Below are 20,344 nucleotides of genomic sequence, written 5' to 3'. Positions count from 1 at the left end.
TTGATATCATTTACATCAGGTAGGCCTATATTGTACAGTATTGAAGTAATCAAATAATCTTTTTATCTTTTGTGATTACCATAAAAGTTTTCAAAAAATAGAGCAAATTTAATCATATAATAATGCAGTCAGCTTAGTTATTTAGCCCAGGGCTTCCAAATTTTTTGCTCGCGACTCCTTTTAATTTCCTAAAATTTTCTGCGACCCTTTACAGTTTACATGATAAACAGAGCAAAATATACAATTGTGATATTTATTAAAAGCTTAATTCGAACGAAAGTAGAGTAGCATCAAACTACTGATACTCGAAACCTGCTACTTTGCACGTAGCCTGTTGGAAACAAAACACAACCGAAAACATTTATTCAGTGTGATGAGTGCGACTACTTTCTGCTGCAAAGCAAATCCAGTCGTTGCTCAATGTTTGTTACTGTTGGTCTCAAGGCGGTTTCAATCTTGCTTAGTCTGGAACGGTATTTCTTGCGATTGTCGTCAACTTTGATAACGTTGACTCCGGTTGACTCGCACAGACGCGTGAACACAAAGGACAGGAGTGCAGTCACTGCTGAGTGAGATCATTAGGCCTATAGATATTCCGCTTTAACCAGCCAAAAAGTGTGAAACTTTTTCCAGAAAATTCAAGCCGCAACGTAGAGTCAGAAAATATGTATGTTATGCCTGAGATTTGGAAGAGAGGTGCCATATATTTTGTTTTTGTATTGCAAATAGGTTTTGGATCCAATGTAATTTGGCATTGTTTAATTTTGGAAGAAAATACTTTTAAAACTGTTTTAACAGATTTGAGAAGTGGCCGATGACCACAGGCTTAAACATTTGATTCCACATCACTGTTAGTTAAAAACTCTACAGTAGATGAAAAAATTCCAAATGAATCATTTTCAACTTCTTCTTTCTAGATGTTTAAATTTTTAACGAACGCTTTAAGTTTTTGATTAGGCCTACTTGATTTCAATGTAAAAACAGTGGTGTTTTTTCCTTAGATGGATAAATTAAGTTCTTTCCATTTTTCACGCAAATCTCACAAATAGCATAACTTTGAAAGTCAGATGTCATTGCAGAAATGATGAACCAAGTTTGATTTTTTTTCCGTTGAAAAAACCACGACGTCATTTTTCAACGTTAATAGCATTTTTAAAGTTTTGTTTTAAAGAGCCATCTTACTTCACAATGCAGTAAAAGGGATTTAAACTGAACTCTCATTCCATTTCACCATATAAACTTGCAAAAATACGGGTATTGAGTGCGCGACTAATAAAGTTAATATTTTCACAGCATCTTGCACAATAGCATTTCGATGAGGATATATTCACTTTAGCTATTAAAAGGTCTTACAATGAATCATAGCCTATAGTGTGTAAATGCAATATGTGTAGGCCTATCACTCGCAAATCGCACTTTTGCGTGAAACCCAACTATGTCTGTCATTGCAGAAGCTTCCTCAATAGACATGCGAAAACAGTCCTTCCAAAATAGCTCCATTTTCGTGCAAAAATTGACGAAATTATCGTTACCGTTCGATTTTTTTGACCAGCTTTCGATTGATTCGATTAGTTTCACTTTTTCAATATTTAGCTACTAGCATGCAGTCCTCAAGCTAGCCCACTATCAGGGCTAGGCCTATTTACGCAGAATCTACAACTCAGTTAAGAATAATGTTTTGAACGGTTACATCAGTTTTAACAACTGCGTTATAAAATAAACGACTGAAAAGTACCATAGGATGCACTACTTTATGTAAAATTGGTATACTCTCTGCGACCCCTGGCATTTGTCACGCAACTCCTTGCGGGGTCGCAACCTCCAGTTTGGGAAGCCCTGATTTGGCCTATGCGAAAGTGAGTAAGTTAGTTGAGTTTCAAATAAACGAAATCAAGCAGCACTGGTTCGGCTTTCGGGGTGTGCGCTTGAGCAACGCATCTCAAGAGTGCTCTCCATTCAGCAGCATCAAGTGGGTGGAATAATTCACAGACAGCACTTAACAATCAGAAACTTCACTCTGTCAATCTCGGTGACCGGGCCTGCGTCAGTAATTAAAAACTTCTACAAGCATCCAAAACTGCCAGGATTAAGCTCTCAAAGAACCTTTCAGCCCGTCGAACGTAAAATCAGCCAAAGGGCACTTTGATAAAATATTTAAAAATTTTAGAGCCCATTTTGGATAAAAGACGCAGTTTGTCTAATTTCTTTAAAATCGTGAGAAGTTTTTCTTCATGTTTAGGCTCAAGCATTCATCAATGTGCGATTATAGCAACCCACGTAACGGGGCACCATGGTTTTGTTTGAAGCCTCCGTCTGGAAAATGCTCTCCAATCCTGTTCACAGAATGCAGAAAACTTCCAGCCAGTCGGTATCCACTTTCCATGCAACTTCGCAATGCAACTTATCATTGGCATTTTATTGACAAGACAGAAATTTGTAAACACTACTCGTGCAAAATAAAGTCGAACAAGATATTGAATGTTTCGAAGATAGAGGAAAAGACTTCTGACACATTTTCCAATGGATTACCGTCATGTGGCGATCTGTTCACTCAAAAGGGATTTCCCAATACTGTGACTGGTTATCTGAAAAACAATAAATGGATTTCTTTGCTGTGTGCCTCGAAGCGGAATGTCAAACAACCTTTAAAAAATAAAGTCATTTACTTTTTTGGTGACTCAACAGCAAAACAACTTTATTTCAAGTTTGTTGCTGATTACAATTTAAAAAACGTCAAACTTTTGCATGGTGAAAACGTGGGTCATCAACCTAAAATTGCTTATTCAAAGCCCAATCAAGAGAGCAATCTGACAATGTACTATAGAGCCCATGGTCTCCCTTTAACAAATGGGGGGCCTTCTGGAACACAAATTTACATAAGTGATTGCATTACTGGTATACCAGTTGGGGGTAAAGGGGTGTATGTTGTGGTTAATATTGGGCCCCATTTTACATATTATGACCCATCGTTAATCATACACAGAGCAAAGGGCATCAAAAATGCGATTATGTTTCACCACAAGACGTTCTCGGAAACACGCTTTATTATCAAAGGTATGAATGTTGTCAAAGGATATAATTGGAACCATCAACGTGTTGAAGTCATAGTTAGAAAGATTTTTATGAATTTGAAAAATGTTGTTTTTTTGAATTATTTTGACTTGACAACTGTATGGCATCAAAACTCACACCACCCCGACAAAGTGACATTAGACTTGGAAGGAGACATTATGTTGGATTTCATCAATTCTTAAGTGTTTTTACTTCATCAAATAAGTTTTCTGAAAGATGTGCAAAGCAATCATGTGTGTGTAAAGTCAAATAAAGACAGAGATCATCTTCTTATTTTATTGGGAGTATTGACATTTTATTTGCATGTAATCTTACAAATAATTGTTATAAGGATTAAAATTATAATGACACCACATCGCCGAGTGATGAGAGCACCTGCTTGCTCTAAAATAAGATTTTAATTGAATAAGTGTTGCGCCTGATGATTGTTATCCGACATGATACCTCTGGTAGTGCTAAACTAATCCATGTTAGCTTTTCTGTTGCTGCATTGAGTATTTTGTTTGCAATTACTCCAATTTATTCCTGGCGGTCAAAATAACTCCGATAACAGGTTCGCCTGATAAATCTCACCACTATGAAGCTGCCGAACGCTTTGATGTCTGCTTTTTATGTTTCTAAGTTTCATGGTTGATTGGTTTGGCACACGTTGCTCCGGAGGCTCGTTGACAGCTTTGAAGAGACGCTCCACACATCTCTGCTTATTGCCAACTAGTTTTTTTGTTACATTTGAAATCGTTGTTGAATGTTAAACATTTTTATAAACTAGAAACGTGTAGCCGAACAAAAGGCACGTTTGATTGTCTTAGAATCAGGTACTACCCATGTACATTGCTTGTAAAGTAATTAAGTTGATATTTAACTTCACTACAATTATTCTAATCTAAAAACAAACACATCAGCTTTCCAAACGGAAACCAGCTCAGCAAAATGCAAAGTTGTTCATTTTGCACTCAGGTAGCCTACCAACCATTTGCATTGCTTGTAAAGTAATTAGGTTACTGTCACGATTTCTTTCTATCTCTTACCAGAAAAGAGACTTGGAAAGGTTCAATGACGTAGTTTAATGGGTTACAACCATGACGTACTCAACAGAGGCCATGTCATCGTGCGTGCTGGAGTCTAAACTGGAGGCGAACATGCTTTCATGACTTTGACATACCATATTGAAAAGATATGTATAAAAAGTTGAAGTGAACGTTTTTCACCTTAAATATTTGTCTTATATGAAAAAGTTTGCTAGAAAATCAATTTTTAATTGTATATTCATTCGCCATTTGCGCAAGCATACTAAAACGATGCAGAGTTGCCAGGTGTGAAAACCCCAACAGATATCTGTGTGCTTTAATCGGTACTGTCCCGTTGTTCTGTTATTGAATTTGCAGAATTGTTTTAACATACCCTTCTTTGAACAGGAAAAATCTACAAGAACTATCTTTACTTTTCAAAAGCGCAGAAAAGTCTTAGTTTTTAAAATACTTTTTTTTTCTTTCAATTTTAATGTAATTCCTATGTGATGAAACTTTACTAAACGTTTCATTTAGCAGCTTTATCTGCGGTTTTTATAATTTATATATTGAACAATTTTTTTAATTTTACTCAGCTTTGTTTTGAAAATTGCACTCCTTTTCATGGCATTTCCTTTAAAAAGTTAATTGTTTTAAACTTCTGGCAACACTGATATTGTGTTCAATAATTGAATTAGGTTTTGCGCAGGGTTGCCAGATTGGCCTTTTTACGGCCAAATTTCAGAAATTTGGCCTTTTTGAAAAGTGTTTGGCCGGACAATTTTTGTTTGGCCGCTTGGCCTTTTTTTGGCCTTTTTTAGTTTCCCGATTGGCATTTGTTTGGCCTTTTTTATTTTTGGTTTTTATAGTTCTTTTGGTTATTCCTAGCAACAGTGAAAAGTTTTGGTGTAGCGTTTTACATCATGCCCATTTCAAAGACCTTGCTAGCTATGCTTTAACATGTCTCTGCATCCCTGTCAGTAATGCAGTAGTAGAGAGGATTTTTTCATTACTTACTGCAGTGAAAACAAAACCACGAAACAAAATGCAGACTGAGCTTTTGGAAGCGATTTTGCGAATACGAACGGACATGCTGCTGAATGGAACATGTTGCACAAACTTTGATGCCAGGGCCATAATGATAAGGCGTTTCACATCTGATATCGTTTATGGTGAAACTAGCAGTAACGAAATGGCAGAGGCGTTAGCATTCCTAGAATAAGGAGTGTTCATTGTGGAAGGATGTTGGACATGAATGCAACAGGATGATGCTTAGCTTAATGTTATATACAGTGATGTACGCGTATACAAAAAATATTGACGCCGTCAGCGTAAACGCAAACATTCGAAAAACCATACGCTGTAGGCTATGCGTCAACGTAACTTGTAAAAAAAGTTGGCGGTGTTCGGTTGAATGCATACACTAGCGTAAACTCATTTTGTTTGCTAGGTGCCAAACATTCACACGGTATAAACCACTAGAAACAAACAAGTTTTATTTTGAATTTCCACATAGAAACACAAGCATCTGAAAGTGTTCATCTGACATTTTGCTGTGTTTTGGTTCCAATACGTCTTTGCCCATTGAAAACATTCTTTCAACTGCAGCACTGGAAGGTATTGGCGTGTTGTAGCGAAAAAAAGACATTAAAAAGTATGCGTTGACGCTATGCGCTCAAAAACCGCAAAAACTTTACGGCGTAGCCTCAAGCGCAAACTATCCAAAAAAATGTGGCCGTAAGCGCTAGCGCAAACAAAAAGTATACGCCGCAAGTATGCAGCGTAGAATTTGCGGCGTATAATATACGTACATCTCTGGTTATATACATATTTCAGTTGTATTGTAATTGTTTCCACACCTACGGTATCTGTTTGTATTTTATGGATTGCATTTTTTCAGGAATTTTACTAAGCAATATTCTTCTTTAACAGATAACATGTAGAACAATAGAAACTGGGTACATATTTTCTAATTTGTTGTTGAAAATAAGTGCAAAAACACCACTGATTTCAACAAAGAGAACAGAACCTCAGGTTTGGCCTTTTTTTCTATAATTTGGCCTTTTTTGGGGATGCATTTGGCCTTTTTTGTTTTATCAATCTGGCAACCCTGGTTTTGCGGTGGTTTTTAAGGTGCTTGCTGTTGAAATGTTATTTAGGGTAGGATATTTGGATAAATGAAATGTTGATTTATTGAAATACTGGCCATGCAAACAAATATTGAGTACCGAGGCTGAAGGCTAGCTAGCGAATGCCGGTAGCCGCGTCGGTTTTGGTAAAATAATGTTAGGCTACTTGAGGGCACACCCAGAAGTGTTATGAAATTGTGTGAAAAGTAACTTACTGTACGGTACCTTTGAGAATGATGGGAATTGTTGAGGCTAGCTTTGTTTTTTTTTTCCAAATTGGTGTAGCTGTTTTTATTTTTAGTAGAGGTGTAGTATATTAAACGCATGATTGCAGGGTCAGCCTTCAGCTCTTGAGCCTAAAATTGCTTGCATGGTCAGTATTTCAAGGTCGCCATGGCTCAGACAAATCTAGAAATCCTATGCAGCATTTTGAAATTCTACTTTAAAAAAATAATTGCTTAGTCTGGCTAGACTTGTGCAGGCTAATACTTTGCTACACTGTAGAACAGTACAGCAAAAATGTGGCATGAAGGCACCCAGGAATTAAGAGACACTCTTATTTTCGAACCTGGTTTTAAAATTTTGTTGCCGTCTAAAATACCCGATTGTTCTATACTGTGCATGTAGTATAAATAGGAATGGTCTAATGTGGTATAAGAAGGAATAGTCTAACAAACGCTTTTAAGTTTGTGTGCATTAATAAAAATTTAGTCTCCAATTTTGAGACCAGCAAAGTTTTTTAAAAAAAAGCAAAACGTTACCATGTTTAGATTGTTCTTATAAAAACTATGCATTTAAATTGTGCTGCTTAAAGTTTGATAAGTTGAATTTGGTCAGTTCATGCGGTCTCAAAGCATCATTTGTGACCTTAATTTTGTCAAACTTGTGCCATTGCAAAGTGTAGCCTATAGTTAGGGGTCTGCTACTATTCGGTGAGTCTGATTCGGTGAGTCCGATTCGGTTAGTCTGATTCGGTGAGTTCCTAACTTCTAACCCCTAACCTTAAGCCCTAAACCCTAACCCTAAAACGGCAATGATAATTAGGCTACGGTACCCGATAATTTAAAAAAAAAATTGAAAAAATCCCCCGTTAAGGGATCGGACTCACCGAATCGGACTAACCGAATCGGACTCACCGAATCGGACTCACTGAAACGGGCCATTCCGATAGTTAGTGCAGGCATAGTTTTCATTACATCTTCATGTATATTTCACAGTATGTTAAGAGGTTATTTGATATTTAATTAAGATGGGTAGAAAATGTTGTGTGACTAATTGCCATGGAAATTATGATGAGGCAAACAAAGAAACAACTTTTCGTTTACCTCGAAATCCTGAAGAGAAATATACCATATATATGTGTGACTAATTGCCATGGAAATTATGATGAGGCAAACAAAGAAACAACTTTTCGTTTACCTCGAAATCCTGAAGAGAAATATACCATATATATGCATATACCAGGTGACACAGTTTGCCAATGGGTACTTTATGGTTATATCATGTTTCATGAAGTTGTTAACCACTGTTGCAGAACCTCGTTATGTCGTGTTTTTCACTTTATATCAGATCAATACCAGTTATCTGTGAACAAAAAGTATGCAGCTACATTGGCCAATATTATGTTTAAAAATTATTGTTGTCTATTTTCACCTGTATCAGAAAAGGAAGTAAAACAAAAGATTTTAAAACTTATGCATTAAAAACTTGTTTTTGTTTGTTTTTCTTTGTTGTTGAGACTTCTGTAAGGACTGTTATAGAACTTCTTTAAATGTCCATTTTCATTCCTGAGAAGTCCTTGCACTGATATTATTTAAAGTTGTCGTAACAGATAATTTTTTCGTTCATTATCTGAGCTAAAGTAGCACCACATTAGTTGCGCAACCAGGGGGGCTTGGTTTAGCCCCCCCCCACTTTACTAGAATTCTGGTTGCGCTACTGGCCACAGTCCTTTCATGTAGTAGTTTTGACCATGTAGGTACATTGTATTTTTGTGAATCAGCTCTATACAAAATAATAACTTCAAAGTTAAAACCTTACACATCTATTGTAATTGTTTTTATTATTGTAACACACACGGGAACAACTATTCATTGGAATAGACTATGTCAAGCATATGAAATGCCATGGATGAAAATGTATTTTACATTTTGAAATTTGAAAGCAAAATTTTCATTATAATCGTTTTAGGTTTAAATATACTGTGTTTGCAATGCAATATGGCAATGAAAATGTTCGCCTCCAGTTTAGACTCCAGCACGCACGTTGGTTTGGCCTCTGTTAAGTACGCCATGGTTACAACCGAAAAGCAGTCAATTAAATGTCGAATAAGTTCTACTGGTGAAATGATAATGAAAATTCTTGAAGGACTTTAACGAACGGCTTCTCAAATAACTCTAATTTCGAACACAATTTATATCAGCACCATGGCCACCTGGAGATGTCACTTTAGGTGGCCATGTCAGCATCAATTCTCATCTGTTTGTATTCAATTACTTCAAATCTCAATCACCAATAGTCTCTGCACCCATTACCAATCCACAACTCATAACACAACTCTCATAATCAACTCATCATAATAATCAACTCATCATAAAAATGATTACGCAAATTACACCACTATTTATAGAAGGTTTGTTCGGTCTAGTAACTTCGAGAAGGTTACGTAATGATACATCATAGGACTCATTGTTCAGTCAAGTTGCATTAAATCGTAAACAACAGAAGTCTCTAGATTGTCACGTAGGGAAAACGATTCTAGAAAATACATTACATAATAATGATTTCGCAATCAGAGATTCATTGGTAAACAACCTTGTGACATCATGACAAACGATATTGGCAATTGTGAAAACAACAGAATGTTCCAGATTCGCATCTTACAGAATGATCTAGAATTACGTTACATAACAACGATTTCACAATCAAAGGTTACTACTGGTCACCGACCGACAACAACACACCGCTCAAGAATTCCATAATTAAAACAGCGCTTTCGGTCAAGATACAAAGCAAACCGCCGCGAGACCTCGCACATTGATTGTGACAGTTACCGTATAACTGTGTAACTCCACGTTAGCTAGAGATCCCAGCCAGCAAAATCCGTTCTTTTACATTGATCCAACACTTGCGGACGCTGAATCAATGTAAAAATGACGGATTTTGCTGGATGATTATTCCTAGGTCACATCATTTTTTCAAGCGTAAATTATTAGCAACTGCTACTAGGACTTTCACATCAGAAAGTTTTATTTCTCGAAGCAAGCATGCGACAAAGAAGGAAATTATAAGGCAAATACACAATTGAATGCTACAAATCAATAAATTTTTACAGCTTTAATCAGCAATATGTAGACAGATAAAGCTTTGGTAGAGAGATCGCTTTGTTGAACCACAAAAATTCTAATTGTTGTCACATGCTTGTATTTTACACTTCATTTCCGCCGTGTTATTTACTCGTAATCATTCTTGAATCACTTGTAGTTTGTGCCTTTCATTTCGGAGTAACGTTATAATTATACTGCATATATTATATATATAGTCACCTTTACCTTATAAGTTTTATTTTATGTATATTGTAATTCCTGATGAGGACACAAGTAGCCTATGTGTCGAAAACGTTTGAGTTTATTCCAATTGTGTTATATTTGTTTGTGTAATATGCCTAGATGGACGACAAATGGCTCCTCGTGCCCCATCCTGTGAGTACCATCTGCTTCCAACCAGATGAGAAACGAAATTTGTCAACAAAGAGCCTCCACCCGGACGGCACAGCTGCAAGGGGCAATTGATAAGTTCAGACGCCCCACCATTCTGCAGCTCAACATAGAAGGCTACACAACAAGCAAGACCAAAGTTGTGGAGCAGCTTGCCCATACCAATCGGGCACTCGTCATCCTCCTCCAGGAGACCCACTGCACTTCTGCAGATAGGCTAGCCATTCCCAACTACACGCTAGCCGGGTCTACCTTAAGCAGGAAGCACGGCATTGCCACGTTTGTGCATGAGAGCCTTAAGTGGACGTTTGTCGACCAATCTCCAACTGATGCCGAGATTGAGTGGGTGTGCATATGTATCTCAGACTACAACATTGTCAACATCTACAAGCCCCCACCCTCGCGAATGTTGCCATCATCCCTTCCAACGTTCCCCTCCCCCAGTCTCTACGCTGGCGACTTCAACTGCCAGCACATCGACTGGGGCTACAACAACACAAGCAGCGACGGAGAATTGCTGGCTGACTGGGCCTCTACAAACCATCTTGCCCTCCTATTCAATCCAAAGGAACCAGCCAGTTTTCACTCCGGCCGCTGGGGAACAGGGACAAACCCTGACTTGGCCTTCGCGAGTGTCGACAGCTCTCTTCCAGACAGACGTGTGCTTGAGAAGTTCCCGCGGTCCCAACACCGGCCGTCCCTCATCATCGCCCCAAAACTTGTGGCTCCTGTCCCGAGTTCACCGGTGAAGCGATGGAACTTCAAAAAAGCCGATTGGTATCAATACAGCCTCCTGACCAATGAGTCTGCTGCAAAGTTACCACCGACTGAAACATGCAACGCAGACGAGGCATACCAGGACTTCTGCAATGCCATAATAACTGCGGCAAAGGCCACAATACCACGTGGCCATCGAACCAGCTATAAACCATGCTGGGACTCTGAGTGTGAAGCTCTCTACCGCTCATACCTAGCCGCCACAAGTGGTGCTGCTTCTAACACCGCCGCCACCAGACTACTTGAGCGGCTGGACACAAAGAAGCTTGAGCGGTGGAACGAAGCTGTCCAAACCATCGACTTCTCACACTCAAGCCGCAAAGCATGGAGCATCATCAACAACCTCACTGGGCGCTCAGCAAACTCCCCTCGTCAGTGCCCCGTTTCTGCTAATGCCATCGCTTCCCAGCTAGTGCAGAACGGGGTGTACAAGACAAAGGACCGCAAGGCATCCCGCCTTGTTGCCAAGGAAGTATCTGCCCTATGGCGAGTGGAAACACCACCAGAAGAAACAATCTCTGGAGACTTCACTCCAGAGGAATTCGCCACCGCCCTCCGCCTAGTGAAACCACACAAGTCTCCAGGGCCCGATAAGATCTGCCCTGAGCTTGTGCTCCATGCTGGCCATGCCCTAAAGTCCTGGTTACGTAGATTCCTCTCTTCCTGCCTGCACCACCTCACAATCCCAAAAATCTGGAAAAGAGCTTTAGTAGTTGCGATCCCTAAGCCTCACAAGCCACCAGAGGACCCAAAGAGCTATCGTCCGATATCCCTCCTCTGTGTTCCTTTCAAGATCCTCGAAAGACTGATCTATGCCCGCGTCAACCCAATCATCGACCCGCTCCTTCCAAAAGAGCAAGCTGGGTTTCGGCGCGGAAAATCCACTGTAGATCAGGTCACACTGTTGACCCAGGACATCGAGGACTGCTTTGAGGCAAAAAAGAAGGCCGGCGCTGTCTTTCTAGATCTCACAGCTGCCTACGTTACTGTATGGCATCGCGGCTTTACTTACAAGCTGCTTCGCCTGCTTCCTGACCGACATATGGTCCATATGATCATGGAACTTGTCAGGAATCGAAGCTTCACCCTCACCACCGGCAACCCACGGCGAAGCAGACTGAGACGCCTGAAAAACGGCGTCCCACAGGGATCGGTCCTGGCTCCACTTCTTTTCAACATCTACACCCACGACCTGCCAACCACGGTCTCCGCAAAATACGCTTATGCGGACGATCTGGCAATTCTCCACTCCACAAAGTCGTGGGAAAATCTAGAAGACACCTTGAGCCAGGACATGCAAACCATCTCAGCTTATCTCCAGAACTGGCGACTGAAACTCAGCGAAACCAAAACTGTGGCGGCAGCTTTCCACCTACACAATCGGGAAGCTGATCGTGAGCTACATGTCCACAACAACGGAAAACCTCTGTCCTTCTGCCTCGAGCCAAGGTATCTTGGGGTGACATTAGACAGATCGCTCACATACCGCCACCATTTGGTGTCACTGCGCAAGAAACTGACATCCCGCGCTGCATTACTGAAGCGCCTGGCAGGCTCTAGCTGGGGGGCGAGTGCTGACACTTTGCGTATAGCAGCCTTAGCCCTTGTCTACTCTTCAGCAGAGTAGGGGAGACTCAGGTAAGTTGGCCCAGTAGGCAAGTTGGCCCACTCTAAATAATTTTTTAACTAAAATAGTTATTGTTACGTATCGTACGCATACTGAGAAAGTGCTGTTGAAACTATCTTATCACCAGGTTGGGAGGCTCTAGCAAGCAGTATAAACATGTGAGCACGATTTTTGTATGAAAAATTATGATTTTTGAAATTTTTGGATTTTAGAATTTTTTAGATGTCGAGTGATTTTTTTCTTACTATATAAGAAAGGTTATTATTTAGTGAGTGCAGCGCTAGAGTGGTTATTAAGGCTCACTTTGACTGTGAAACCGTTGTTAGAAGCTCGATAGTTTGACATAAATTTTAGTTTTTGCAATGTGGTTGCCATGCAGGGAAGTTGGCCCATTTCGTGGGTGGGTACGTTGGCCACCATGGCCAACTTGCCTTCATGAGGTATTACATAGAATGATAATAATTGACTAATTAATACGATGACTTATTTTTGCAAGATTGAAGTAGCCTATCATCAAGTATCCAAAGTAAGTAAATCGCGGCTTTACATCAGCATTAAGCGATCAATAACAATAATACACTTCCTAACATCGTTTTTATGCCACAAATTATTCCTAACCCATATGGTAATAATAGTAGGCTAAGTAGCCTAATCAAGAAAACCAATCGCGGAAATGTGTATCAACCACTTCTCAAGCGACGGTCTAAAACGTACCTCGTTTCGGAGATACATTAAAAAATGTTCCGATATTGGTACCCATGCAAAAATGGGGTTTGTAGCCTATTGCAAACAAGGTCCCACCTATCAGTATCGTTAAGGTGACCAGATCGTTAGGAATAAAGGCATGCCGTTCCAACTACATGATGTTTGATACAACCTTTGTTATTTTCGAAAGCTTATTTGGTGTAGGCTACTCATGTAAAAAAAGTTTACTGAGGTAAAATACAGCATTATAGCCTAATAGTAGATTTTATTATAAACCATACATGAATGCATACATAGAATAATTTATGTACGGTATGTATGCCTCTATAAAACCAAGAAATAATTAGAAAGAAAATCAAATTGGGGAGAAAGAGAACTTTTCCACTGTTTAATATACCGTAGATGGACATGTTTCCCACGTGGCCAACTTACCTTCCATGGTGGGCCAAATTACCTGCACATGAAGGCAAGATGGTCCATTTTATTTTTTTCGGAAAACTTGAAAAATTATATACCTAAGAATGTTTGTTTGATGCAAGAATATGTCCACTTTTAGAGTGATGAATTCTCTACTCTTCAATAGCATTCGCTTTAACATATGTTTTGTTATCAGCTCACAAATTCAAATTTTCATTTTGCTGGGCCAACTTACCCGAGTCTCCCCTACTGTGCACCTGTCTGGTGCCGCAGTGCTCACTGCCACAACATCGACACTGCCATAAACAGCGCCCTGCGCACAGTGACCGGATGCCTGCGTCCCACACCATTGGACAATCTCCCCATTCTCGCTGGCATCCAACCTGCTGAGCTTCGTCGCGAAGAAGCCACTCTGTCTCTCGGTCGACGGGCACTGGAGCCTAATCATCTTCTCCACCACAAGATCTCTGCCTTCCCAAACGGGCACCCCAGCCGACTGAAATCAAGACACCCATTCGTGCCAGCCGCTCGGCTTCTGATCAACGAAGCTGACGAACAAGACATCTCTGCGGCTACTTGGGCGGACCATAAATGGCATTCTGAATGGAGGTCAAGCACCACCAGACTCCATTCATTCATCCACGACGCCGACACACGCCCCATCGGCCTGACACTACAGAGACAGGCATGGGTGCGCCTCAACCGTCTCCGTACGGGCGTCGGGCTTTTCCGCTCAACCATGCATCAATGGGGAATGGCTTCTTCCTCCTCCTGTGAATGTGGTGCCGAGGAACAGACCGCAGACCACATCATCAATGACTGTACCATCTTCAAGCCACCTAACGGAGTGGAAGGTCTGCGCGTCATGGATGATGAAACTAAAGACTGGCTGCTCTCTAGCAGCCTTCCAGTGTAGTCCGGGAACATCGTGAATCTGGGGTGGTAAAAGGATAGACCCTCGGCCCCAGAAGCTCAGACGACGACGACGTGTAATATGTTAAACCCGTTAAAGTTACTTTATTTAAAAGATTTTAGAGTTGTTTATTCCTTACTGAAATGATTTTTTTCCTACATTGAAAGAGTTTGCGACCATAACCTGACGCTTTATTGCCTTATTTTTAAAAGCCATCACTAAACATAGGGGCTCACTACAGTGGATTTCGGGGGGAGGGAGGTAAGATGGTGCTCACACGCCCTGTCAGTATAGATCGCTTTAGTTTTAAACCACCCTGGGTATGTTAGCTAAGCGCAAATTAAAATCTAAACCTGCCACAAGCAAGGATGACGGTTTACAAGCATTCATTGACTACTGTTTTACCTTGGGCTTGATTTTGAAACATCTCGATTACTTTTGTTTGTCGCGTGGCATGCCTATTGCCCACGCATTGAAAAAGGCGCTTTATTCAATGACTGGCTTTGCAATTGTAACGTTTCATCGCAACGAGGAAATAGAAGCAATACGACCTGTATATTGTGACCCGTTAGTTTCTGAAATAAGTTTCTATTCCTAGCTCATTGTCCGAAGTTAGCGTATGTAAACAGCTTTATAAACCATGCCGGTTTATCCAACGGGAAGATCACCAAGTTGTAATAAATCAAAATATTATAATCAAACTGCATGGTTTGAAGTTGCACCAATAGGCCAGCATTAATCCAACGCTGTATAGAAGGAACCATGCATCACGGCGCTGCAGTCTGTTCACGACGCAGACAGAGAACAAACAGCTGCAAAAGGGTTGGTTAAAATAGTTGCTAGAATAGAGTTAGGAAGTAGCTATTTAGTTGGTGCTTTTGTTTAAATTTTATATGTAATTTCTGCTTTCACAAGGTCATAGAAATAGGCAAACAATCCCAGCAGTCAGCTAGTCTAACGACGGTGAACGAAGTCTTGCCGAAAGTATCAGTCTTGCATAAGACAAGTGTGGGTTGATAAGTAGCTACTTTATAGTTGTACCAGTGCAATATGAATAACGCTGGAAGACTTTTGAATAGCGACTTGCAGGCTCACCTATTATTAAAACTGCTGCTGTTGAGCAGAAAGTTTTTTGGACTGTAAAAATTTTCAATACGTTAACAACTTGAATTGATTCAAATGATGAATTCTCGAATCTGTTTCCTTCAACGCAAAATCATTTAAAACCAACTACAGAACAAATGCGAGATGGAAATGAAGTAAGTCTGTGCATGCCTAGAAGTCGTGGCCGTCTTTGATTAATCGCGACTTTGCGCCATTTCCTGAAGATTTTGAAAGCCAGAAGTTGTCATATAGGCTATGACAAAGTATTTATTTGATAATAATTTTCGTATTTGCGATAGCCGATATTTGATAAATAACAAGCTGTTCAATAATTTTTCATGATCATAATATTCGATATAAACCATTATTTGATAATTTTTATGCTTTCAAAACTGAAATTGATAAAAATTATTCAACAGGTAGGCCTTCCTGTAGTGAATATACATTGCAATGTTTTCAACCAAAGTTTTAGATTAGAGCCATGTGATTTTTATTTCAACATTAAGTATAGGACAACCGTCATTGCCAGACCAAATATGCCTTCGAGTATCAAATCCTGCTACAAAAACTATGTTTTAGAGCAGCGTTTCTTAACCTTTTCTGACTCTAGCACCCTTGTAAACAGGCCTGACCAGTCTAGCACCCCCTTACTATTGTTGACATACGATTACTACAGTGCCGACCAAAAGTTTAGTAGAGGCCGAAATTTTGACATGCCTTCAGATCTCTGGTGATATATTTTGTAATGAAGTCTCTTGTTGTTTAACAAACTGTGCAGTTGTTTTAAAGAAGTTGATTCAGGATTTGGTATTTGGCTTTCATTCACCAACAGAAATTCAATTATAACCATATGTAAGTGAATCAACTCTCAACAACAGCATAGTTTGTTAGGCGACAAAAAAATACAAAATATACTGCCAACTATCAAAAAGCATGTCAAAATTTCGGCGCCGCCATTGGCCTGCACTATTGAAAGGAAAGCGATGTACAAACTGATCATTTTGTTTATTCTTCAAAACTACTGTCGTCATTGGTGATAAAAGAAATAGGAAAACCCGAGAATAGTGAAAAAACATGGACAAACTTAAGCATACTTAAGTTACCCAGCTGGGTAACTAGTTAGCCTACACATGCATCAATGGGATTTCTGTTGTTGCTTATGTGTGACCAATTTCTCTATTCGAGGCTTCGTGTTGGTCAAAGCCACTCTCATATCGTGGAGCAACCCATGTTGAAGGCGATTCCTTTGCTTTTATTTGGAGCATGGTGGAAAACGCCTTTTCACACAGGTAGGTAGTCGGAAATAGAATGATCAATTCCAGTGTTGCTCGTGCCAATGCAGGATATGCTGTCAACTGATCACACCAGAAATCAGCAAGCGGAAGGACCAAATTTTGTCCAACAACTCTGATTCACCTGCATGTCAATCAGCTCCTCCTTTAGTCTATTATCATCACTCATGTCTGCCAAGAAGGGCTGCTGTATCCACTCTGGATATGAGTGACTCGTGGGAACGTATTTTGCCATGGTGGTTTGTAGAAGTGAGAGGTGAGCAACAATATTACAACAAAGCACCCACCAGATAAGTTCGCACAATCTACTCAGGATCAATTTGAGTACTTGACTGGGAGATATATACAATTACAACAAATCATGTTGGCTACTTCGAAACAGCAATCACTGATATAACAACTGCTGATACTGGTAGAAAGATGAAAAAATGCAGAAAAGTAAAATTTCATTTTTTGGTATTATACTGCATGCATTTAGCACCCCCTACAGTCTATTCCAGCACCCCCAAGGGGTGCTAGCACCCCCGGTTAAGAAACGCTGTTTTAGAGTGAGAAACACTTTGTTGCCGAGCGACAACAAAAAGAATGATCAAGTTTACAAAATCATCGTTGTTGGAGACTCAGGTGCGGGGAAGTCCCAGCTTGTTGCACGATTTATGGACAACACATTTTCTGTAGATTCTGAACCAACAGTAATGATGGATTGTATGCTGAAGAACCTTGAAAATAGCGACATAAGGCTTCATGTTTGGGACTTAGCCGGAAGAGAAGCGTTTTCGTGAGTTCATAACAAACGTAAACATAAACAAATTTAGTTTTTTCTCAAAGCCGCTTACACAACGTATCAGTATCTCCCCAACAATTAAAAGATTGTTTTAAACAAGTTTTCAAGGCAACTGATAACAAATCTTTTTCTTAAAGTATCGTAGGAAAGAAGTTAGAAAGCGTATGCAATCAGTCAGTCGTGTGGTAGATCTACCATTTTAAAAGTGTTTAATAGACTACTACACAATCTGAAAATGAACCTGTATGACTGAATAATATACACCAGAACCAGAAGAAAAAGTCTCAGTTTTAAACTGAAGCTTTTAAACTGAGTTGTTAGAGATTTGCAGTGACTTGATGATCATGCTTGAACATATAGGCCAGCAGGTCTACTGTGTGACGTCAAAACAGCATGTAGAATTTAAATAGGACTCTTGCAGTATTTAGGCTACTTTGACAAAACCAAGACGAACATTTTTTTTTTGAAACTAAAATGTCGTTTCATAGCATTCATGTTTGCAAGTACAGTAGGCTACAACACATCCTTATTCGCTTGTATCCGTTAAAACAGTAGTTTTGAGATGTTTATCTGGATATAATAATCAATTCAACTTATTTTTTTTTGTCGAAATGCAAAAGAAACGATATCGTAGAAATAAAATACAGCAACGAAACCAACAAACAGAAATGGTGCCAAAACCGCAATTGTTTAAGAAGTGCATGCGAAGATCTAATTCTAAGATAGACTATATAATTCTTAAACTACTTTTGTCGAACTTATTCAAATAGAATGAAACATGTATATATTATTTAGGTCAACCACGAGTCACTACAAGGAAGCCCAAGGTGCGTTGGTCGTATATGACATCACAAAGGTCAGGTCGTTTGAGCACGCCACGCAGTGGTTTGAGCGCATACGCGAAACTCTCGGTGACAATTGCGTCATCATGCTAGTTGGCAACAAGCTTGACATGCGTCATCAACGCTCCATCACAAGCGAAGAAGGGCGCAGCTTGGCGCAACGTTTCGAAGCGTCGTTCATCGAAGCGTCAGCCTGTGACGCAACAAACGTTGGAGAATGTTTTATGAGTTTAATAGAAAAGATTACTGAAAAGATCGCCCGACAAGATTCGGAGAAGATTCCCGAATTAGAGCAAACACCTGGATACGAGTCAACGCCATTGACTGAAGAAAAACGTGAAACTGACGAAAAACCAAAGAAAATAAAATTGAAACCTCCCGAGGCTTCATCAACTGAGATCAAACGAAAAAAGAAAAATACTTGTAAATTTCCTTGTTGCTTCTAACATCACAGTCACACACTGCACGGAAAAAAGCGTTTTCTATTTTCGTGGCGGTAAACTGAGAAACAAAAATATAGAAAGCGTAGGTTGGTATATTGCTATGAAAGTTTTGTTTCAATGGAGAGCACTGATTTGGACTGACAAAATTTACATTGAAACCATTTCGCTTTCATCACAACTTCCGCGTTTGGAACCTGAGTGCAGTTAGAATGAAACAAAGTTTCTTTGTTGAAAAAGAAGGCTTGTACTTGTATAGTGCTACTGTGTGGAGTTTTGATTTTGATACCAATTGAGTTGTAGGCGTATTGTATGTGCCATCTATATTTATTATTGCGTCACTATATTTGAGCAAACCACATTAAAAAAGTACACTTTGATTAAAGCTTAACGATAGCCACTGGTGTGTACAACCATGGGCGTCCGCAGGTTTTCGGTTAGGGGGGGTCAAGGTGGGTTCACTTTCACCGTCAAGGATTCCAAGTCCGGTAATCTGAATGATTTATTAAGTTTTAGAATTAAAGCTGGTGATGGAATTTTGAAAGATCACATGGAGCACGCAAGTGACAATGCTAAGTATACATTGTCTCGTATACAAAACGAGATGATAAGTTTGTGTGAAGAAACCAGGGGCTCCGGACACTTCCTGAGAGTGGGGGGGTAATTTAAGCAGGGGCGGGAACGATCTTTTGACATCGACGAGGGCTTATTGGATTATCACATATACTTCCGTAAGGTCGCTCCTCAGACCCCGTTCGCATTACTGAAAGCTTCAGTTTCTTATACAGCGCGTTTAGGCTGCATGTTTCGCGCCGAAAGCGCAAAATTTTTGCCTTTCAGCACGATTTAAAATCGAAAAATTCTTTCAACGAATCTGAAATCACGAGCAAAAGCTTTTTAACATTTGCCACATTTTTTGAGGTTTTGAGACAATTTTGACTGGAAGAGGGGACGGAAGCAAAATCCCTCTTTGTATTCTTCCTTGGCTCAAGTCCTCCAAATTTTGCACTTCAGACGCTAAAAGGTTAGATTTAAAAGGCCAAAAGCATTAAGGTCAAAGCTATATTCTATAAAACTTAATTTACAATTACATGAATACAGCACGACAACCTGTGCCATAACACCCACAGTGAAATGAAGCGTTTCAGCATTTAGCTTCTGCAGAAGAAGGGCCATTGACCAATAGCAATTTTTTCCACACTGGCATAAAACTCTTTGACAAGAATTAATAGGCTTAAATCCAATTAACTTGTTTCGAACATCGCACACATACTTGATCAGCCCAAATTTCTGATGGAAGTGGCTTACATCTTGGCCCAAAATTTTCACGTCGAAGCCATTATCGTTCCAACGCTGTAACAGCACTGTCGTTGACTGTGCCAGATACTAAAACTTCAAGCATTTGGTGAGTTTTAATTTCTTCGCCATTGAAGCGGTGGGTGAGGCCTTGCGCTATGCTGTCAATAGATGCATTGAACTGCCTTCTGTAATGAGAAGCCAGGTCATGGGAAGCACTTTG

General features: G+C 39.8%; 1 protein-coding gene across 1 annotated transcript; it reads left to right on the top strand.

Annotated features, from left to right (window-relative positions):
* The first annotated feature begins 15,446 nt into the window (after positions 1–15,446).
* On the top strand, positions 15,447–19,319 carry LOC145786714 (uncharacterized). The gene is made up of 3 exons (XM_082598437.1): positions 15,447–15,622; positions 17,307–17,537; positions 18,339–19,319. Exons 1-3 carry the CDS (start codon positions 15,612–15,614, stop codon positions 18,829–18,831), a joined length of 735 nt encoding a protein of 244 aa, XP_082454563.1. The 5' UTR covers positions 15,447–15,611; the 3' UTR covers positions 18,832–19,319.
* Positions 19,320–20,344: the final 1,025 nt, after the last annotated feature.

Source organism: Aplidium turbinatum, chromosome 17, assembly GCF_918807975.1.
Source record: "Aplidium turbinatum chromosome 17, kaAplTurb1.1, whole genome shotgun sequence".
NCBI classification, from domain to species: Eukaryota; Metazoa; Chordata; class Ascidiacea; order Aplousobranchia; family Polyclinidae; genus Aplidium; species Aplidium turbinatum.
The sequence above is the reverse complement of the archived record's forward strand: the minus strand, read 5'-3'. Positions and strand labels throughout refer to the sequence as shown.

Bases quoted from the DNA above. Each gene is read 5' to 3' on its own strand.
- LOC145786714 (XM_082598437.1), top strand. The intron at 17,538-18,338 runs GTGAGTTCATAA...TATATTATTTAG, and splicing joins GCCGGAAGAGAAGCGTTTTC to GTCAACCACGAGTCACTACA.